The following is a 23,548-nucleotide window of genomic DNA, read 5'->3' as shown; positions in this document are numbered from 1 at the left end:
CAAGAGAAGATAGTATTCTGCTACAAATGGATCTGGATAAGTTGGAAACTTGGGCTAAAAGGTGGCAGATGAGGTTTAACAATGATAAATGTAAGGTTATACACATGGGAAGAGGGAATCAATATCACCATTACACACTGAACGGGAAACCACTGGGTAAATCTGACAGGGAGAAGGACTTGGGGATCCTAGTTAATGATAAACTTACCTGGAGCAGCCAGTGCCAGGCAGCAGCTGCCAAGGCAAACAGGATCATGGGGTGCATTAAAAGAGGTCTGGATACACATGATGAGAGCATTATACTGCCTCTGTACAAATCCCTAGTTAGACCGCACATGGAGTACTGTGTCCAGTTTTGGGCACCGGTGCTCAGGAAGGATATAATGGAACTAGAGAGAGTACAAAGGAGGGCAACAAAATTAATAAAGGGGATGGGAGAACTACAATACCCAGATAGATTAGCGAAATTAGGATTATTTAGTCTAGAAAAAAGACGACTGAGGGGCGATCTAATAACCATGTATAAGTATATAAGGGGACAATACAAATATCTCGCTGAGGATCTGTTTATACCAAGGAAGGTGACGGGCACAAGGGGGCATTCTTTGCGTCTGGAGGAGAGAAGGTTTTTCCACCAACATAGAAGAGGATTCTTTACTGTTAGGGCAGTGAGAATCTGGAATTGCTTGCCTGAGGAGGTGGTGATGGCGAACTCAGTCGAGGGGTTCAAGAGAGGCCTGGATGTCTTCCTGGAGCAGAACAATATTGTATCATACAATTATTAGGTTCTGTAGAAGGACGTAGATCTGGGTATTTATTATGATGGAATATAGGCTGAACTGGATGGACAAATGTCTTTTTTCGGCCTTACTAACTATGTTACTATGTTACGTGTTCCTGAGTGGAGACAGATTCCTCGTCTACCATCAGCGATTTATTGACTGCCTCTATAAGGGAGTCAAGTGTATCCTGACCTATCGAGGAGTCCTGAGTTAAAGACTCCTCTGACTCGTATACCGAATCATGTACGCTGCGACGATCGAGAGAAGGGGAGCGAGAGGTGGAGCTCCCCGATGCTGAAGCTCGAGCGTGTACGGGGGGGCGAGACATGGGCCCTTTTCCTAGAACCCCGAGATTCTCAAAGCAAGTACGGCCCCTGTGGTCGGACGGCCCTGCACCAGCGGCGGATTCCGTTGCGGTCGACGGATGGGAGTTCTGGTTCATAGAGGATCCCCGGAAGGATTCCAGTGCCTTGGCCAATAAATCCATGGAACACGACAAGGAAGCAGCCCACTCAGGAGGGTTAGGCCCAACGGGGTTGGTGGAGACATTGGAGGGGGAGGCAGAAGGCGGCTGCGCACCGGCCGGGTCACAGTTCTGGCACAAAGTAGTGTGAGCACGTGGTGGAGAAGAATTGCAAGTGGCACATGCGGTAAAAAATACAATTTGCTTTTTGTTGCCCCTTTTTGCCTCCTTAGATTGAGACATAGTATATGTCTGTGCCTCCAAAATACTGCAATAGCAGGGATGCAGAGAAGGGGTTAAGCGTTTCCCTATAGGGAAGAGCAGCTTACCCACAGTCCTGTGTCGGTGTCCCCAGGGAGGAAGCGTTTGTGCTGAATTCCACGCAGGAGTCGTCCCAAGATGGCGCCCGAGACTTGCAGGGCTGTTCTCGTTCAGAACGAGAAGCGCCTAAGCAGTGGGTGGGGCTCCAGTGGTGGGCGGGAATTATAAACGCGGCCTAGTCCGGCTGAAAAGCCGGGGACTAAATTTGTGCAGGCTGCTGATCACCAATCAGCGGCGCCTCTCCCCAGGGACCCGGACCGCATCCTCCCACACTGCAGCGTGATGGAGGGGACTACTCATCGAGCCTCGGTGCGGCCTCCAGCTAAATCGGTCCTCCCTGCGCCGGAGGATGGAGAGTGTCATATGTGTGCCTGCTGCAGGGGACTTATGGCTGTGCCACCGTGCTGATGTGCCTGCAGCAGGGGACTTACGACTACCGTGGGGACTACAAGACGCCGAGGTAAGGGCTTGAGTGCGGTGGAGCCCGGGAGATGCACATGAGAGGTATACTCTATGTGCTCGCCCACCTATATTGGGGAGATCGGGACCGTATAGGAACCGTCACCCTGGTGTAGCTTAGGCGTGCCCCATTCGTCGCAGGAGAGGTACGGGGAGGTATACTCACCGTGCTCGCCTGTTGATGGTTCGGGGGAGAGCAAGCCCTAAAAAGGAGTCCGTCGCCCCCTTCACTACGTTGGATAAAAAAATAAAAATTTACAGAAAAAAAAAATTAAATAATAAATAGTGGGGTCTGAACAGACCTAAGTGCCTCCTACAGACACTAAGCAAGAACTGAGTCGTTACTGGCCAGTCAAGGGGTGTATACTGCAGAGGAGGAGTTAACTCTTTGTGCTTACTTAGTGTCCTCGTAGTGGCAAGCAGCATAACACCCATGGTCCTGTGTCCCCCCATGAGGTGTAGGAGAAAGATTCTTTTGTGCCAATTTTTATAGAAAAATACCAACAGACCAAGATTCGGGGATCATGTTTGAAGGTCCTTCTTCAAAAAACCTAATACACAGTGATGCCACACCTCAGGTAGGAAGGATTCTAAAACATTTTCTTATTGCTTAAAGAAGTTGTCCACTACTTGGACAACTTCTTGTCATACCCTTTGTTTGGCCCCTATAAAGTAATAAAGCCTATACTCACCTCGGTGCCATTCCCATGGTGTCTGCAGTCGCTCTCTGAGGTTCTCGTGCAGTGTTGTGATACCGGAAGTCCGAGCTGCATCTGATTCCCGACATCCTCTTCCTGCTCAATTCAACAGGAGGTGCGGGACAGTGACACCAGCGCTGATTGGTGTCACATCAACAGCATGGGAGCCCCATGAGACGGAGTGCCGACACTGCGAAAACAGTGCCAGCACAGGAGGCCTTTTTTTCTTTTCCTATAGGTGCTATGTTGTAGAGGTTAGAGTCTGACTGATTAACTGAGTCTGTGGACAAGATCTTTTATAAAAGGTGACTATGTAAGACAGCTATATTTAATGCAGGTAATAAGTTGATTAGAGCATCTAACTGGTCTGTAGGAGCCAGAACTCTTAATGGTTGTTAGGGGATCAAATACTTATTTCTCACTGCAAAATGCAAATACATTTATATAATTTATACAATGTGATTTTATTTTTGATATTCTATCTCTCAATGTTAAAATTAACCTACCCTGAAAATCATAGACTGTTCATGTTTCATGTCTGCCAGTGGGCAAACTTACAAAATCAGCAAGGGATCAATTACTTATTTCCCCCACTGTATGGACTATGGATTCCTAGGTTCTCTTCAAAAGGCTATATGCTTTATTGTCTAATGGGTCAATGACTCAGGGTCGTAAATTGGCAGCAATTTTTTTTTTTTAGACTTTGGAAATTGCTACATCAATTTTAGGTGGTCTGTCCAAGGTAGTATTTTCCTCAAAATGGATATTTCAGTTAAACCACAGATAGGAGAAAGCAGTTTTGCTTCAGTTCTGTCTTATGAGCGATAGAATATTCTTGTGAACTAGGAAAGTTCTACGTTTGCAATGTTCTAGGCTTGAACAGACCTAGAAGATTTTTGTTCCTCAATAATCATTAGTGGTCCAAATTGGTTTGATTAGTTTGTCCGTATCTTCAAATGGAAGTAAGGACCCTCTGCTCTGTGCATTTAATGAAGTTACTTACGTATCTTCAGGGTATTTGGAGAAGAGTCCGACTCTTCCAAGTCTCCTTTTGGGCTGCAGCATAGTAATGTAAATAGGAGGCAATACTAATGCCAGGACAAAGCAACCATACACCAGGTCCCTCAACATCACCAGGCTCAGCACCGCATTCTTATGTGGTGATCCAGCGCCCTTTGTATCATCACTCCTCTTCACTGCCTCAGCAGCAGTTTCCTCAGAAGTTGCTTGTGGGATGTCTGTGTTTGCCCTTGACATCAACACGTGACTGCGTGGTGATGCTGCTTCCAGTGCCACCTGGTGCAGGGTGGTTGTCTTTACTGAACTACTTATACTGGCGTGTGCCCACTACCACCATGTAGCGGGGACTCTCTAACTAGGCAGGGTCGCCCAAGGCTCATAGGCTGCAAACCGCACACTACACATTACACAGGTCAGTATGGCTACATTGCATATGGTTTCACTTACTTCTCCTCTGAAGCCATATGTAGAAATACTTGATAAGTCTTCAAATGTCTGCAATTTACTAGTGGTGAAGCGCTCACATACTATCTCCATGTCTTCTTTCTGCAAACAAACATAAATTTCACAGCTAATAAACACAGAATAAGGCCCCTTTCACGCATCAGGTTTTTGCCGTCAGGCACAATCCGGCGAATTTTGAAAAAAAACAGATCCAGCAAAAGTTGCCGCCGGATCTGTTTTTTTCTCATAGACTTGTATTAGCACCGGATTGTGACGGGTGGCCTCATGTTTCATCCGTTTTCTGCCTGATCCATCAAAAATTAGTTTTTTTCTCTCTCTCCTTCCCCGGAACAGGAAATCCAAACTCTATCCCCGGGTTAAAAAAAAACAAAACTGATCCGTCACATCAGTTTTTCACAATTTGCAACAGATCCGGTTTTTAAAAAATTCGCCGGATTCTGCAAGGTGGCTAAAAACTGATGTGAGAAACAGGCCTAATGCAAACCATTAAAAGACGGTTGCCCGGAGGAAAAAGTTTCACCCATTGACGGTATAGTTGATATCCCCATTAGAATGGAGAGGCAGTGCGTGCTCGGCCGCTGCTCCATTCATTCCCTATAGGGCAGCAGAGCGCTGAACAAAGCTTTTTCTGGAAGCCTCAGAGAACATATGGAGCAGTGGTTGAGCATGCTAACGGGGATAAAAATTCTGCTGATCGGTGCAGGTCACTGGGGTTGTACCCACTGATCAGGAGGTTAGCCTCTATCCTGCATATAGGTCATAACTTGATTTGACTAGACAACCCCTTTAATATGAAAGCAAAACTGTTCTTAAAAGGTTATTTCCATCTCAACGTTTTCTGGCTGAGATGGGAATCACTGTCCAGGTGTGGACCACAAGAAGTGGGAACTGCAGATAGCAGCTGAGCTATGCTGTGCTCGTATCTTCTACTTGTTTCTAAGGGAGTCATGTATGAATTGCACCAGTCGCTTCTATGGAGGGCGGCATCAGTACCAGTGCTTGTACTAGAAAATGGGTGAAAAAAGAACCCAACTGTTAAGAATTCCTAGCAGATGATTTCTCCGTTATTATGTGGTGACAAGTGAAAGCAGCGCTAGATCCTTACCCGAATGCCACAGCCATTGTCCTGGATCTGAATTAATTTCATGCCACCTTCCTTAACAGTCACTTGGATATTTGTTGACTTTGCGTCTAGACTATAAAAATGAGAATATGGATATTACATACTAGATGGTGGCCAGATTCTAATGCATCAGGTATTCTAGAATACGTATGTAGTTTATTTATGAAGATTTAAGAATAATGCAATGAATACACAGGATTTTCCGGGTAAATACATTATCATTACATTTTATTGCTCACTAGATGGTAGCCCGATTCTATCGCATCGGGTATTCTAGAATATGTATGCGTAGTGTACAGCACAGCCCACGCAGTACATTGCGCAGCCCACGTTGTATATTGCGCAGCCCACGATGTATATTGCGCAGCCCACGATGTATATTGCGCAGCCCACGTTGTATATTGCGCAGCCCACGTTGTATATTGCGCAGCCCACGTAGTCTATAGCAATGTGGGCACCATATCCCAGTTAAAAAAAAAAGAATTAAAATAAAAAATAGTGATATACTACCCCCCGTTGGATCCCCGGATCGAAGCGGTTACCGACGCTCCCCGCGCGCTCCGAAAAGTGCATTGCTGTCTCGCGAGATGATGACGTCATCATCTCGCGAGACCGCAATGCATGGAGCGGTCACCGGGGCGTCGCGAGGAGCGGGAAAGGCCGGTTCCTGATCCGGGCGGCCACCGGAGGGTGAGTATATAACTATTTTTTTAAATTATTTTTAACATTAGATCTTTTTACTATTCATGCTGCATAGACAGCATGAACAGTAAAAAGTTGGTCACACAGGGTTAATAGCAGCGTTAACCCTGGGTGAGCGCTGACCAGAGGGGAGTATGTGGGTGCTGGGCACTGACTGCGGGGAGGAAGGAGCGGCCATTTTCTTCCGGACTGTGCCCGTCGCTGATTGGTCCTGGCTGTTTTGCCACGACCAATCAGCGACTTGGATTTCCATGACAGACAGAGGCCGCGACCAATGAATATCCGTGACAGACAGACAGAAGGACAGAAAGACGGAAGTGACCCGTAGACATTTATATAGTAGATAGAACTTAATTACATGAATATCTAACTGTATTTAAATAAATCATGGGACAAAAGAAGTACATCGACACTATAATATATTTGTTAACAATATCAACCCAAAATATTTTTGTACACCACATTGACTGAATGGGTTCAGTAAACGCGAAAGCCGGAGCAGAGGGTCGCGCAGCCCCCCTCTACGAGAGCCGGAGCAGAGGGTCGCGCAGCCCCCCCTCTACGAGAGCCGGAGCAGAGGGTCGCGCAGCCCCCCCTCTACGAGAGCCGGAGCAGAGGGTCGCGCAGCCCCCCTCTACGAGAGCCGGAGCAGAGGGTCGCGCAGCCCCCCTCTACGAGAGCCGGAGCAGAGGGTCGCGCAGCCCCCCTCTACGAGAGCCGGAGCAGAGGGTCGCGCAGCCCCCCTCTACGAGAGCCGGAGCAGAGGGTCGCGCAGCCCCCCTCTACGAGAGCCGGAGCAGAGGGTCGCGCAGCCCCCCTCTACGAGAGCCGGAGCAGAGGGTCGCGCAGCCCCCCCTCTACGAGAGCCGGAGCAGAGGGTCGCGCAGCCCCCCCTCTACGAGAGCCGGAGCAGAGGGTCGCGCAGCCCCCCTCTACGAGAGCCGGAGCAGAGGGTCGCGCAGCCCCCCTCTACGAGAGCCGGAGCAGAGGGTCGCGCAGCCCCCCCTCTACGAGAGCCGGAGCAGAGGGTCGCGCAGCCCCCCCTCTACGAGAGCCGGAGCAGAGGGTCGCGCAGCCCCCCCTCTACGAGAGCCGGAGCAGAGGGTCGCGCAGCCCCCCTCTACGAGAGCCGGAGCAGAGGGTCGCGCAGCCCCCCCTCTACGAGAGCCGGAGCAGAGGGTCGCGCAGCCCCCCTCTACGAGAGCCGGAGCAGAGGGTCGCGCAGCCCCCCTCTACGAGAGCCGGAGCAGAGGGTCGCGCAGCCCCCCCTCTACGAGAGCCGGAGCAGAGGGTCGCGCAGCCCCCCCTCTACGAGAGCCGGAGCAGAGGGTCGCGCAGCCCCCCTCTACGAGAGCCGGAGCAGAGGGTCGCGCAGCCCCCCTCTACGAGAGCCGGAGCAGAGGGTCGCGCAGCCCCCTAAGGTAATGGCCGGTCAGCGCAGACATTACCAGTTCTCTATCATCTCCTTGATGGCATTAGCGGCTCTCTGGATCACCTCCCCTGCAGCGATTCTATTCACCACAGCTTCGTCCAGGCGGCGGATAACCCCGGCCGGGGGAGCCATGATGCCGGCGCTGCTGTCACCGCTGCTACCTGTCACCGCCGCAGCCTGTCCCCACACAGTGGGACTCAGAACAGCTTGGCGCGCTCCTCTCTACATCGGAAAGTACTAGTAGCGCGCACCAATCACAGCCGCGGATGTCTCTCGCCACCAGAGCCCGTCCTCACAGTGTATGAATCCTGCACTGATGTCCGCAGCGGACGCCATGTTATCGGAGACCACAATCGCTAATCACATCTCGGTAATACTTGGGCACAAGAGCGTCTACTTTTATCAGACTTGTCCTGGAGGCTCTAGGGTTTGCGCTCGTCACCTGCTCGCAGGTTCCCGCGTTTTGGTCCCGCAGCAGCGGTGTCAGGGTGTGGGACCTATGTAATTCCTTGTTAATGTCGGATGTGCACGGTCCCCAGAGCAGGGCGGAGACTACAGGTGGGTATCGTGCCGGCACCTCTGACCCTGGACATATTGGTACATGTAGGAATGGGCATGAAGGTGGCAGTCCTGCAGCATCTTCCATGGCTCCCATGAGGCAGGCCGTCACTGGCCGCTTATCGGCGCCTACTGCAGTGTGTGAGGCAGTGACAGCCATCAGGCTCCATGTGGCCTGAAGGTGTAGGGCGAGTCCCCATGGGGCTGACTTGCTGCATTAACCCTATGGACCCCAGGGCCAATGTCCATGCCCCTAGGGAATATGAATGCCCATGTTACTGTAAGGGGCTGCCCACTGCTGAGCGAGCTCTGCTTATTCCATAGTCCCCAACAGCGGGTCTTGTGCAATGTTGGCACCACTCTGCAGGGCATGTGAAATTGTGTCGTGATGACTGCAGCGAAAAAAACCCCTATAAAATTGAACTTTTAATTATATTTAAAAATTTGCAATTTTAATCCAAAAACTATTAAAAAAGATAGCACCTCCCAGTGCTATTAAATGGGGCTGATAATTGCTCAACAGGGAGTTTATAGAAGTAGATGTAATATTCCTATACTGACTCATAGAGCCCTATTAGGCTGATGACCGGCCTGTCCGCGAAGGATGGCACCCTAAAATTCGATATGGCGCCCCTGCTCATCGTCGGCTGTCCCTTCCCTGTCATCCCCTATTCTACAGTAAAACATAGAACAGTGTCCAACATGCATATGAAATACAAATTGTCTATGACACTAATAAACTAAATGTTAAGGTACCGTCACACTAAACGATATCGCTAGCGATCCGTGACGTTGCAGCGTCCTGGCTAGCGATATCGTTCAGTTTGACACACAGCAGCGATCAGGATCCTGCTGTGATATCGTTGGTCGGGGCTAGAGGGCCAGAACTTTATTTGGTCGCTGACATCGCTGAATCGGCGTGTGTGACGCCAATTTAGCGATGTCTTCGCTGGTAACCAGGGTAAACATCGGGATACTAAGCGCAGGGCCGCGCTTAGTAACCCGATGTTTACCCTGGTTACCATCCTAAAAGTAAAAAACCCAAACACTTCATACTTACCTTCCGCTGTCTGTCCTCCGGCGCTGTGCTTTCCTGTACTCACTGTGAGCACAGCGGCCGGAAAGCAGAGCGGTGACGTCACCGCTCTGCTTTCTGGCCGCTGTGCTCACAGCCAGTGCAGGAGGAGTGCAGAGAAGCAGAGCGCCGGGGACAGACAGCGGAAGGTAAGTATGAAGTGTTTGTTTTTTTTACTTTTAGGATGGTAACCAGGGTAAACATCGGGTTACTAAGCGCGGCCCTGCGCTCAGTAACCCGATGTTTACCCTGGTTACCGGCATCGTTGGTTGCTGGAGAGCGGTCTGTGTGACAGCTCTCCAGCGACCAAACAGCGACGCTGCAGCGATCCGGATCGTTGTCTGGATCGCTGCAGCGTCGTTTAGTGTGAAGGTACCTTAATGGCTAAAAGGCTTTATTGTATTAGCTCATTGACACGATTCAGTACACAACAACATCTCTGCTTGTCCCCTCAATAGGATATGCCTCATAGGTTATAGAAAAAACTAATATGGCAGATATGAGTGCCTATGTATTACCAGTACCACCCTCAAAAAATCACCACAATGAAACAGGGAGACAGACGGAATTGTTTGTTATGTGGTTATAGACACAGTTATAAGCAGGCAAAAATATTTTACAAGCAGGCAGAAAAATGTTAAAAGGTCATAGACAATTGCAGACCCATAGGAGATCGCTTAGCTTCATTGTTAAAGGGAACCTGTCACCCCGTTTTTTGAGATTGAGCTATAAATACTGTTAAATAGGGCCTGCGCTGTGTGTTCCTATAGTGTATGTAGTGTACCCCGATTCCCCATGTATGCTGAGAAATAACTTACCAAAGTCGCCGTTTTCGCCTGTCAATCAGGCTGGTCAGGTCGGGAGGGCGTGGTGACATCGCTGGTTCTTCCTCAGCTTTACGTTGGTGGCGTAGTGGCGAAGACACAGCGCGCGATCTGCGCTGTCATCCCTTTCGTCGGTGGGGGCGGCCATCTTCCTGGGGCCGCGCGTGCGCAGATCGAGTGCTCTGCTGCACGGGGCTTCAGGAAAATGGCCGCGGGATGCCGCGCGTGCGCATTAGAGATCGCGGCGGCCATTTTCCCAAAGCCGAGTTTGCATCTCGGCTTTGGGAAAATGGCCGCCGCGATCTCTAATGCGCACGTGCGGCATCCCGCGGCCATTTTCCTGAAGCCCCGTGCAGCAGAGCACTCGATCTGCGCACGCGCGGCCCCAGGAAGATGGCCGCCCCCACCGACGAAAGGGATGACAGCGCAGATCGCGCGCTGTGTCTTCACCACTACGCCACCAACGTAAAGCTGAGGAAGAACCAGCGATGTCACCACGCCCTCCCGACCTGACCAGCCTGATTGACAGGCGAAAACGGCGACTTTGGTAAGTTATTTCTCAGCATACATGGGGAATCGGGGTACACTACATACACTATAGGAACACACAGCGCAGGCCCTATTTAACAGTATTTATAGCTCAATCTCAAAAAACGGGGTGACAGGTTCCCTTTAATTCTGGGAAGTGTACACGTACAGGAGGCAGGCACTCAGACAAAGTACTTCTGAGACCCTGGCTGGCGGGCAGCGGATTTGGACAATGGAGTCCACTACTAATCCAGAGGTGGGTGAACTGGATACCGTTAGGACTACTCAGACAAAGTAGACTGCTTCTGAGTTTGCCTTCCCTTCCCTGTTTTGCGAAGGGGTTTGGACTATTGATGAGCAAATATACTCGTTACTCGAGATTTCCCGAGCACGCTCGGGGGTCCTCTGAGTATTTTTTAGTGCTCGGAGATTTAGTTTTTCTTGCCGCAGTTGAATGATTTACATCTGTTAGCCACCGTAAGTACATGTGGGGGTTGCCTGGTTGCTAAGGAATCCCCACATGTACTTATGTTGGCTAACAGATGTAAATCATTCAGCTGCGGCAAGAAAAACTAAATCTCCGAGCACTAAAAAATCCTTGGAGGACCCCCGAGCGTGCTCGAGAAATCTCAAGTAATGAGTATATTCGCTCATCACTAGTTTGGACGTATGCCCCTCCAGGATCCACAAATGCAATGTGAAAGCAACCTATGGCCACGTGCACAAGTTCAGTATTTGGTCATGGCAAAGCAATAGAGAGCACATGGATTTAACCCATTGGTCCCTGTTTTGCCCCTGGGATGGTTCTTATCCCCCTTCCATGGTGGTTTGTAGCTAAAACTCCCAAAACCTAGGAAAGGTCATAGCTTCCCAGCGGAAGGTGATAGGGATGCTGTTTTTGCGCTGTCGGATCTGGCCGGGCCCCCATTACACTTGGAAACCAAACATGGCTTTGCTACCTGGCTTTTACTAGCCATTCTGCGTAACTCCCTACACTGGGGTGCTTGAACTGAGACCGAGACCCTGGAAGGCATTCTGCCCATTTCTAGAGCTCTTGAAAATGTAACTGGTGTGTGGTTAGAATGTATGATGACTCCATATTCTCCCTAAGGCCGGAGTCACACTACAGCGAGATACGGCCGAGTCTCGCAGGTTAAAAACAAGCTCTGGCACCGGCACTCCGGAGCGGAGCGTGCGGCCGCATAGCAATACATGGAGCTGCATGCTCCGCTCTGGAGTGACGGTGCTAGAGCTTGTTTTTAACCTGCGAGACTCGGCCATATCGGGCTGTAGTGTGACTCCGGCCTTAATCTCCTTATGAAATCCTTTCTGACTGGAGGTAGTTTGAATGAAGCAGTCACACAGCGTGGGCTGCATAGGTAGTCATCCTGTATGAGCCTGGATACTAGCTGGTGGGGCTGGACCACCTGCTGAGTCAGGTGTCCTGTTACAGCTACACGTGCTGAATGAGGATTGTAAGCTGCTACTAAATAAATCCCTCCATATTCTTCACATGCATGCTCCCTAATTCTAGATATGTTTACTGCATCATGGTGCGAGCACTTAAAGGGGTGGTCCACTATATGGATAACACCTTCGCAATACGTATTATTCACCCTTAAAAAAAAAAAACAACACTTATACTCTCCGCCAGTGCAGGCTCTGTTCTAGCGGTGCCGGTGTTGCCTCTTCTGGGGATTGCATAACATTGTGTCATGCGATTTCTTCTGCCAATCAGCGGTCGATTCACTCTCCCCGTCTTTTGACAAATCACGTACAGAGGAAGTTAGAGCTGCTGACATGTACATTGTGCTTTCACATTATATCATTAAATCTACTGATTGGCTGCAGGTCACAATGCGACCTCACTGACAACTGCAGACAAGGTTACTGTGAAAAGAAAAAAAATTTTGTTAATGGTTTTTCATTGCAGGTCACAAGTTGCGTATAACTTTGCCTCCATAGACATCAATAAAGATCTCATACAATCGCTCTGCAAAATCTATTTTTTTTCCAAAAGATAAATTTGCACCAGTCAAATACAGTGCAGGTGCAATCCAGGGTCTGCACCACTGGGCTACCATAGTACAAAAAGGTAAAACCTGGTATTTATTCCAAGCCAATAACAGCCAAGTGACTTGTGTCGGAATTTCTGTTGTGCAACACACATTGCCGAATAGCCGGTTCTTCACTTGTCAAGTTAACTTTTGCTACATCTATTTATATTTTACAGCAGGGGTAATAAATTCAAATCACAGAGGTACAAAATTAGAAAACTTAGGCAAAGTTGCACACCAACCTTGATATTTGTTAGAGAAATGTCTACAATTGAGGAAGTTTATGGAAACAAACTAAGGGAGGTTGTCCCAGGAACAAAGTACATTTGAATTACGGTAAGAGATCTTCGAATAAAACAAACACATAGTCACAACATGGGACATACTGGCATAAGGCTACTTTCACACTAGCGTTTTTTGCAATACGTCGCAATGCGTCGTTTATGGGAAAAAACGCATCCTGCAAAGTTGTTTGCAGGATGCGTTTTTGCCCCATAGATTAACATTACCGACGCATTAACACACGTCGCAACCGTCGTGCGACAGTTGCGCCGTCTTGTGGCGGACCGCTGGGAGCAAAAAACGTTACATGTAACATTTTTTGCTGCCGACGGACCACTTTTTCGGACTGCGCATGTTCGGCCAGGACTCCGCCCCCACCTCCCCGCACCTTACAGTGGGGCAGCGGATGCGCAGGAAAAATGCATCCGCTGCCTCCGTTGTGCGGCGCATTCACTGCTAGCGTCGGAACCTCGGCCCGACGCACTGCGACGGGCCGAGTCCGACGCTAGTGTGAAAGTAGCCTAACATAATTTGTAAGAGCAGTAAAAAGAATATGGCCCAATGGGCTAATTTAAACATGCACTAACAAAGGATTAAAAAAAACAAACTTGAATTAATAAATAAAACAGATAGTAAAATATGATGGCAACAAAAGTGCCCCCCAAACAAAGTACGATACCCCAACAGTAAATTCCTCCACAGTACCCTCCACACACACAGTATGATGACTCTACTGAACCCTTCCTAGCAAAGTATGGGACCTCCACACGGTATTATTCCCCTACTGTGATCTCCACACTGTAAAATTGGCTCAACATAGTCCTCCTCACGGTATAGTTGGCCCCACCTAGTCCTCCGCACGGTATAGTGGGCCACACCTAGTCCTCCGCATGATATAGTGGGCCCCACCTATTCCTCCGCACGGTATAGTGAGCCTCACCTAGTTCTCCGCGCGGTATAGTGGGCCCCACCTAGTCCTCACGGTATAGTGGTCCCCACCTAGTCTTCCTCACGTGGGCCTCACCCACGAGGGCCCTCATAGTGGGCCTCACCTAGTCCTCCGCACGATATAGTGGGCCTCACCTAGTCCTCCGCACGATATAGTGGGCCCCACCTAGTCCCCCGCACGATATAATTGGCCCACCTAGTCCTCCGCACGGTATAGTGGGCCCCAACTAGTCCTCTGCACGGTATGGTGGGCCCCACCTAGTCCTCTGTACTGTATGGTGGGCTTCAACCTAGTCCTCCGCACGGTATGGTGGGCCTCACCTAGTCCTCCGCACGGTATGGTGGGCCTCACCTAGTTCTCTGCACTGTATGTTGGGCCCCACCTAGTCCTCCGCACGGTATGGTGGGCCCCACCTAGTCTTCCACACTGTATGGTGGGCCCCACTTAGTCCTCCGCACGGTATGGTGGGCCCCACCTAGGCATGGTATGGTGGGCCCCACCTAGTCCTGAGCACGGTATGGTGGGCCCCACCTAGTCTTCCGCACTGTATGGTGGGACCCACTTAGTCCTCCGCACGGTATGGTGGGCCCCACCTAGTCCTGAGCACGGTATGGTATTTGCTCTGGTCTCGGTTGCGATCATTCTGAACTCTTCACTGCTTGGAACAGCAGGCACAAAATAGTGATGTCATCACGCCTGCTGCTCTGACGTTCCCTCCTCTATCATTTCTTTCAACTGCATCAGCCTCCAGGATGCCAGTACAGTTGAAAGTGTGATGCTGGTCAGGCTGCCACCATCGTGGGCTAAATTTTATCAACCTGCGGACCAGCATTTGAGTCACTGGGATACTCTGAAACATTCCAGAGTCATTGCCACATGAGGTGACACTGGTTTGTTTTGTTTTTTTGGGGGGTATTTTTTCATTTTCTTTGGTTCTTTTTTGCTGATCTATAGCTCATCTGCACTACTATAAATCTGCTTCTATTGAATATTTGGTTCCAGTGCAGGGCTTTCTATGGTTACTGTGAGGCCATGTGCCCACGTTCAGGAATGTATGCAGAATTTTCCTGAACAAATCCGGTCTCCTTTCGCATGAAATCCGCTCGCGTTTTTCTTGTATGTTTTGTGCGGATTTTCAGCGTTTTTTTCCGGAGCTTCCCAATGCAATAATATAGCGGCAAATCCGCAGATTTTCCGCAAAATTAATGAACATGCTGCGTTTTTTTCCCGCGCTGCGTTTTTTCCCCGCGATGCGTTTTTTTAGAGGAAAAAAATGCAGCATGGGCACAAAAATTGCAGGATGCATTAAAAATGATGAGATGCTTAATGTAAGCGTTTCTGCAGCGGAAAACCGCCGAAAATACGCAAAAAATCTGGAACGTGTAAACATAGCCTGAGGTGTATTATTGGATGGTTAACTGTATTGGGATGACCCACAATGTGCAGCACGGCACTACTATTTAACCACCCCCAACATTGGACGTATCCATTTGTCCTGGTCGCTAGATACTTACCAACCTTGGATGTATGGATGCGTCCAGTCGATTTTGTGCACGCAGAGGCTGTGCGCGCTCGATCGCCATCAGGTGTCAGATGGTTGCAGCATTTAGCAGGCATGCAAAGAGCGAGAGGTGGCAGGTTGGTGGCTTTCACTATTGCACATTTCCAGTAAGTAATTGCTTATCGTTTGCATCATCCCTGTACCCTGTGCATTTGAGCCCACTGCGGTCTTGCACTGTTGGCACTTTTTTCATTCTCTTACATGTATATACTAATGATCATATGCTGCTCTTATTTCCTCATATGAGAATAGTACGGTCTTGCATTAGTGGGACTTTATTTTCACCCATGTATATACTAATGACCATATGCTGCTATTACCACCTCATATGAGAATAATGTCCACTACTATTTCCTTACACAGGCACATTGTTTAACATTTTGTGCACTTGAATGGTTTCTTGCATTGGAATAGCTCATTAGGCCAAAACTAGCCTTTGATTTTTGTGTCTGATGGTACTGTATATTTTATTAATCTAGCTTTATGGAGTCTCTACTTGTTATACATATACAAGGTGGCTATTGTAACCCCGTATTATTTTACTGCTGGCTAATAGTTTACTTTGGATTCCCCTATTCCTGCTTTGGCTGTGCTATTATGTAAAGTAATGTTATTTATGAATAAGTTTATTTCCCTAGCATAAGATACTCACTTCTCTTCTTTTTCTTGCTTTAAATATCTTGCAAGGGTTGCTGTTAGTAATATGGTAGTACAAAGACTCTGGAGAAGAGCTGTGGCTTACAAAAATGCATACAAATCTGCATGAAAATCCACATCAAAAACGCGTGGATTTTCAACTGCGTTTTCTGGCAAGAGAGGAAGATTCTGCGTAAAAAATTCAATAGGCAAATCCGCAACGTGTGCACATACCCTTAGTATTCAAAGAATAAACTATTCACAGCACCACATCTATATATATATATAATTGTCTAAGGGTTTTTCCGTCTGTCTGTCTGTCCTGGAAATCCCGCGTCTCTGATTGGTCGAGGCCAGGCCTGGAGGCCTGGTGACCAATCAGCAACGGGCACAGCGATGATGATGTCATAAAGGACGTAGACATCTCACGTTTCTGATTCAGCGACGGGCACAGTATCGACGTAGATGTCATAATGGTTGCCATGGCGACGATGATGTCATAAAGGTTGCCTCGACCAATCAGCGACGGGCACAGTCTGCCGCGAATTCTGGAATCATCATTTTCCATATACTACGGGGACATGCATATTCTAGAATACCTGATGCATTAGAATCGGGCCACAGGTTGTGGACTTATCCGTTCTGTGCTTTCTATGTTTGTCCAGCTTGTCCGTATGAATTAATTCAGTGATGCTGGAAGCTCTGGGAAGCAGATTTACCCTCCACACCTTTAGTCAGGTGTGGAGATTTTTGTAAACTCTGTGTGGATTTTTTGTAGTGTTTTATACTGACCACACAGTATTCCATTCTGTCCTATCTATCTAGCTAGACTGGCCTCCTGTGCTCATCCTGGTTTCATTCTGTGTATGTCTTTTCCTTCTCCACTCACAGTCATTACTTGTGGGGGGCTATCTATCCTTTGGGGATTTTCTCTGAGGCAAGATAGTTTTCCTGTTTCTATCTTTAGGGGTAGTTAGTTCTCAGGCTGTGACGAGGTGCCTAGGGAGTGTTAGGAGCATCCCACGGCTACTTCTAGTGTTGTGTTGAGCTTAGGGACTGCGGTCAGTACAGGTACCACTTCCTTCAGAGCTCGTTCCATGTTGCTCCTAAACCACCAGATCATAACAGATGACATACAGGTATATAGTATATACAGAAGAGATGACATACAGGTATATACTATATACAGGAGGACATGACACATAGGTATATACAATATACAGGAGGAGATGATATACAGGAGGTATGTACTATTTACAGGGGAGATGACATACAGGTATAGGATTCCCCTATTCCTGCTTTGGCTGTGCTATTATGTAAAGTAATGTTATTTATGAATAAGTTTATTTCCCTAGCATAAGATACTCACTTCTCTTCTTTTTCTTGCTTTAACCCTGCTGTTCTGTTCGGTCTGGGGAGACCTATTTTGAACTTTGGTATTTTTGGGGGTGTTCAAGATGCGGTTCTGAAACTTGTGGTTGATTGACTTAAATGAGGATGGGTCGGTCGGCCACGGGTTTCAGAGCCGCATCTTGAATATTTTAAAGAATATTGAAGTTCAAAGTCGGTCATTTTTGACCAACATAACAGCAGGGTTAAATATCTTGCAAGGGTTGCTGTTAGTAATATGGTAGTACAAAGACTCTGGAAAAGAGCTGTGGCTTACAAAAATGCATACAAATCTGCATGAAAATCCACATCAAAAACGCGTGGATTTTCAACTGCGTTTTCTGCCAAGAGAGGAAGATTTTGCGTAAAAAATTCCATAGGCAAATCTGCAACGTGTGCACATACCCTTAGTATTCAAAGAATAAACTATTCACAGCACCACATCTATATATATAATTGCCTAAGGATTTTTCCGTCTGTCTGTCTTTCTGTCTGTCTGTCTGTCCTGGAAATCCCGCGTCTCTCAATCAGCGACGGGCACAGCATGGCGACGATGATGTCATAAAGGTTGCCTCGACCAATCAGCGACGGGCACAGTCTGCCGCGAATTCGCCTCGACCAATCAGCGACGGGCACAGTATCGACGTAGATGTCATAATGGTTGCCATGGTGACGACGATGTCATAAAGGTTGCCTCGACCAATCAGCGACGGGCACAGTCTGCCGTGAATTCTGGAATCATCATTGTCCATGTACTACGGGGACATGCATATTCTAGAATACCCGATGCATTAGAATCGGGCCACAATCTAGTAGCAAATAAAGGGTTAACTTTTACCCACAAAAGAGGCGCACGGCAATTCCAGAGAAGAGTCCTTCCCGGAAAGCATCCAAACATTTAAGTAGAAAATGAAGACAGCGCCTCAAACGTTGGCGAATAATCGCAGTTCCTTTATTCTGCCCTCTGTGGGGACGTTTCGATCTACATGATCCTTTTCAAAATTTAGCGTTTCCATGCAGGCACCGCACACCTCAAAAACCCGCATGTGTCCGCAGACAACGCATGTCCCAGCGTACCCAATGTTAAAGCTAGGTACACAGGGAAATGCAGGACGCAGGCGGCAGTAGGCGGAGCCTGGGCAGAGCTACACGGAGGAAGCAAGGAGGAAGTATGCTGCCATCCGCAGCACACAGGAATGCAAGTCTGAAACCAGCCTTACCTTGAGAAAATAAAAAATTTGGTGGATGAAAAACATTTCTGTGGGTAAAATTGGATTTTTTTATTTTCAGGGCTCAATGTTATAAATTTCTGTGAAGCATCGGGGGGTTCATGCTGCTCACAACACAACTAAATTAATTCCCTGAGGGGCTTAGTTTCCAAAATGATGTCACTGGGGGGGGGGGGTAGGGAGAGTTTCCACTGTTTAGGCACATCAGGGGCTCTCCAAACGCGACATGGTGTCCGCTAATGATTCCAGCAAATTTTGCATTTAAAAAATCAAAAGGCGCTCCTGCCCTTCCGATCCCTGCCGTGCACCCAACCCAAACAAGTTTTCCCCCACATATGGGTTATTGGCATACTGAGGAAAAATTGCACAACAAATTTTGTGGTCTAGTTTTTCCTGTTACCCTTGTGAAAATATAAAAAATAAGTCTAAATTAAAACTTTTGTGAAAAATAGTTAAATGTTCATTTTTCCAACCACATTACAAAAATACCTGTGAAGCACCTAAACTTCTTGAATGTGGAATGGGTGTAGTTTTTTTTACAATGGTGTCACTATTGGGTATTTTCTGTCACATAGACCCATTAAAGCAATTTCAAATGTAATGGGATTCCTAAAAAAAATGGTTTTATAAATTTTGTTGAAAACTGAGAAATCGCTGGTCAACTTTTAAGCCTTCTAAGGCTACGTTCACACTACCGTTCGGCTAGTGTGCGTCGCGCTAGCGTCGGGCGACGCAGCGGCGACGCACGCGTCATGCGCCCCTATGTTTAACATGGGGGACGCATGCGTTTTTGCTTGTTGCGTTTTCCGACACGTGCGTCTTTTTTTTTTTTGCAAAATCAAAGTTTAATGTGGGAAGGGAAGGAGAGAGAAGATCTTGTGAACATTTACGTATACATAAACCAATTTAAGAGTGTTGGTTGTTCAAGGAGGATAATGCCGCTCCCATATATGCCACTTTTGGTAGAATCTGCCAAACTCGTTATTGAGTAAGGCGAATTTGAGCTCAAGCTCTCTGTGTTGCATCATAAGCTTGATGACGAAGGCTGCATTGGGCAGAGTGGCCTTTTTCCAATGACAGGCAATGGATTTTTTTAGCTACCAAGCAGATATGCAAGATTATGCGCACTAAGGATCTGTCGATAAGGTTGGTGTCCAAGGAGAGAAGGGCTAGTTGTGAGGAGAGTGTAAAAAGGGATCCTGACAATTTAGAGATGATTGAAGAGATTTCCAGCCAAAAGAGGGCCGCAGTGGGGCAGCTCCAAAAAATATGTAATAGGTCGCCTTTATGACCACAGTTTCTCCAACATAGAGGAGAGTTGGATGGGCTGATGTGAGACAGTCTTGCTGGGGTGTAATACCACCTGGAGCACACCTTGAAGTGCGACTCCAGAAGGGACATTGAAATTGTTGATTGGTATGATGCTGAAAAGGCCTCCTCCCAATCGTCTGTAGAGGCGGAAAGACCTAGGGATTTCTCCCAGGTTATGAGAGCTGCGCTTTTAACCAATGATTCATCTTTATTGAAACTGTTGTAAATGAACTTGTGACTCCAGAAAATTGAGTGGTTTGGATTGGATAGAATTTTTGAAGAAGACTCCGAGAGTTTCAGTTTGAGGTTAAGAAACATGCTTAGGTTTTCCCTCAGGATCATGTATTCAAGGAAAAGAGATGAGGGGGCATTAAATTTATTTTTTAGTGAACTGAAGTCCATGGGTTTAGACCCAGTGTAGATATCGCCAAGTGTTTGAATTTTTAAGTCAGCCCATATAGGGGGTAGGACAAGATTCAGAATTAAGTAGATGAATGACAAGGATAATTTGAGATGAACGGGGCTGTTTTGAGCCCTATCCCCCTTTATTAAAGTTGAAGACCATGCGAGAGAAATCGCCTGAAAAATTGGGTGGTTATGGGTTTTGTTGGGGGAACTGGAAATAGCTTTGAGAATGATGGATTTAAGGGGTTTTCTTCCGTTGATCTCTTCTTCCAGGTCGAGCCATGCAGGCTCATTCTGGTCTGACCACCAGGGTGAGCTTTGTTTTAGTAGGAGTGTATTATAGTGGGCCGTAATATTTGGGAGATCCATTCCTCCGTGGATTTTTGTTTTGTAAAGGGATCTGGTATTTGTTCTGGGCTTTTTATCATTCCAAATATATTTATTTAGTTTTGATTGGATCTTCAGCAGGGAAGATGTGGGGATGGGAAGGGGAATACATCTAAGGATATACAAAATTTTTGGTAGGGTAAACATCTTAACCGTTAGGTTTCTCCCCCACCAGGACAAACTATTATCATTAAAAGTGGTGCAATCCTTTTTAAGTATTTCATCTATCTTTCTCAGGTTTGAGGAGGCAGTCTTATCAAGGTTTTTGTTAATTATGATCCCTAAGTATGGGAATTCTTCATTGCACCACTTGAATGAAATTACCTTTTTCAAGGAATTGATTTCCTTTTTGCAGAGGTGGATGGGTAGGATGTTAGATTTTGAGCCGTTGATTTTGAATTTGGAAAGAGATGCAAAGTTTTCAAGTTCTTTGATAGTTTCTAAAGTGGAGATAACTGGGTTGGTTAGGGTTAGGATTATGTCGTCTGCAAATAAACTGAGTTTATGATGGCGTTTGTTGGTGGATATGCCTGTGATGGAAGAATTTTGTCTGATGCGTTCCGCCAGGGGTTCAAGAGCCAAATAAAAAAGTAAAGGGGATAGGGGGCAACCTTGTCTAGTGCCGTTGTTAATATGGAAGGGGTCAGAGATATGGTTATTGCAGGTGACTTTAGCTGAAGGGCCTTGATATAATGTCATAAATGAGGAGATAAGTTTGTCATTAAAACCAAATTTTTGAAGGGTGTGTTTGAGGAAGCTCCAATCTATACGATCGAAGGCCTTTTCAGCGTCTAGGGAAACAAAAACTGTAGGGGTTTTGAATTTATTAGTGAGTTTAATTTGGTTCAGAATCTTTCTGGTGGCGTCAGCTGGTTGCCTATTTTTAATAAACCCCATTTGGTCATTGACTATTAGTCTGGGGAGGATGACGCTAAGTCTATTGGCCAAAATTTTTGAGAACAATTTGATGTCTGTGTTCAGAAGAGATATAGGCCTATAGCTACTAGTAGCCATAGGGTTGGCCGCTTGCTTTGGGATAAGGACGATTGAAGCCTCCAACATTTCTGGAGGGAAGGAACCCGAATTAGATGCATAGTTAAATAGTTTTACCAGATGAGGTATTAAGTTTGTTCCGAAGGCTTTGTAATAAGAATTACAGAAGCCATCTGGCCCTGGGGATTTTTGCGATTTAAGGTGATTGATGGCCTCTTCAACTTCTGAGGAGGAGAAAGGAGCTGATAGGGATTCAATTTCTTCCTTTGTAAGGGAAGGGAGGTTGATATTGGCGAGATAGGCTTTGATGTCCGAATCTTTTGGTGGGGGGGATGATGGGTCTAGATTTAGGTTATATAATTTAGAATAATATTTGGAAAATTCATTAACTATGTCTTGGGGATGAGACAAGGTGGTATTGTCAGAGAGGGAAGAAATTCTGTTAATTTTGTTGTGTAATCTAATTTTTTTTATTCTATTTGCCATATATTTGGTTGGTTTGTTCAGGGAGGAATATACCTTAAATTTGGAGAAATTGAGGGCTGCTTCGTAAGGAGAGAAGAGGAGGGATCTTAGGTCTTGTCTAAGGGAGTTTAAGTCTGTTTGGAGTTTAGATGAGGGGGATGGGAGGCTAATTAAGGATTTTTCCAAGTCACGAATGTCTTTTTGAAGTTTTTTGATTTTTGCCCTTTTTTCCCTTTTTATTTTAGAGGATATGCTTATTAGGGTGCCTCTAATAACAGCTTTGTGGGCGCACCAATTGGTTGCGGGGTTGGTGATTTCTGGAGGGTTTTCATTGAAGTAGTGGGAGATATTGTTACGAATCGTTGTCGCATGGATGGAATCATGGATGATAAATGAGCTGCATTTCCATGCTTCGGAATTTTTTAGGGAGGGGCCAAGGGTAACTTCTCCAGTGACAGGGGAATGATCCGACAGTGTCCTGTCCCCTATATCCACCTTTTTGAATTTTTCAAGAGAAAAAATGTCTGATAATATCAGATCGATCCTGGATGCTGAATGGTGGACCGGAGAAAAGTGAGTGTATTCTCTTGATGTGGAGTTAAGACATCTAAAGGTGTCATAGAGCTCACTTTTATCCAGCCACCAATTCAGGTCCTCTGAGGCTGGTCTCAAGCCAGAGGAAGAGTCAAGCGTTTTGTCAGGGGTGGCATTAAAGTCGCCTAGGAAGATGAGGTTACCCTTCTTGACCTTGTTGATTTTTTTCAGAAGCTTGGACAGAAAGCTAATTTGGTTTTTATTTGGGGCGTATGTGTTGATTATAGTACATTCTTGGCCATTAATATTGCATATCAGGATGTGGTATCTACCTTTTGGATCCGCATATTCCTCAGTGAACTCGAAAGGTACACTATTCCTGATCAGGGTAATCACCCCCGCTTTTTTGCTGGAGTTACAGGCCTCAAAAATATGAGGAAAGCTACGATAATTAAAGTAGGGGTGATTCCCCGCCAGGAATTTTGTCTTGTAAGCATGCAATGTCTGTCTGAAGGCTGATCAACTCTCTCCACAAAGCATGTCTTTTTTGTGGGCTGTTTAGCCCTCTAACATTGTAGGAGATTATCTTAAATGACATATTTACAAGTAGAACAACAAGAACTGATGTAACCTAGGAGGAAACAAGCATAAATCGTAACAATAATACAGAGACCTGAATAGAACTCTTCTCTGGTATATCTACAAATCAGCCAAAACTTGGTGGGTACCTAGGGAGAAGAAAAATTAGAACAGAACTGGTAGGTCCACAGAACTACCTAAAAGAAGAAGAAAGGGGGTTAGTACATGTGGGCGGGATTAAGGGGTTTGTCCCAAAATATGATGAAGGGAAAAGGAGACCCCTTACAATAGAGCTTAACCACATATGTATAACATAAACGA

The 23,548-nt window shown here is 46.8% G+C and overlaps 1 protein-coding gene across 1 annotated transcript in view; it reads right to left on the bottom strand.

Moving 5' to 3' along the window:
• The window catches only part of MLH1 (mutL homolog 1), a 101,462-nt gene extending 93,765 nt beyond the window's left edge, over positions 1 to 7,697 (bottom strand). Inside the window, exons 1-3 of the mRNA XM_069730316.1 lie at positions 7,482 to 7,697; positions 5,314 to 5,404; positions 4,191 to 4,289 (exon numbers count right to left, since the gene is read on the bottom strand). Coding sequence (XP_069586417.1) covers positions 4,191 to 4,289; positions 5,314 to 5,404; positions 7,482 to 7,597 — 306 coding nt within the window. The 5' untranslated portion in view covers positions 7,598 to 7,697. The remainder of the gene's footprint in view (positions 1 to 4,190; positions 4,290 to 5,313; positions 5,405 to 7,481) is intronic.
• Positions 7,698 to 23,548: the final 15,851 nt, after the last annotated feature.

Source organism: Ranitomeya imitator, chromosome 6 (assembly GCF_032444005.1).
Source record: "Ranitomeya imitator isolate aRanImi1 chromosome 6, aRanImi1.pri, whole genome shotgun sequence".
In the NCBI taxonomy this organism is placed as follows: Eukaryota; Metazoa; Chordata; class Amphibia; order Anura; family Dendrobatidae; genus Ranitomeya; species Ranitomeya imitator.
This window is presented reverse-complemented; position numbering and strand designations above follow the sequence as displayed.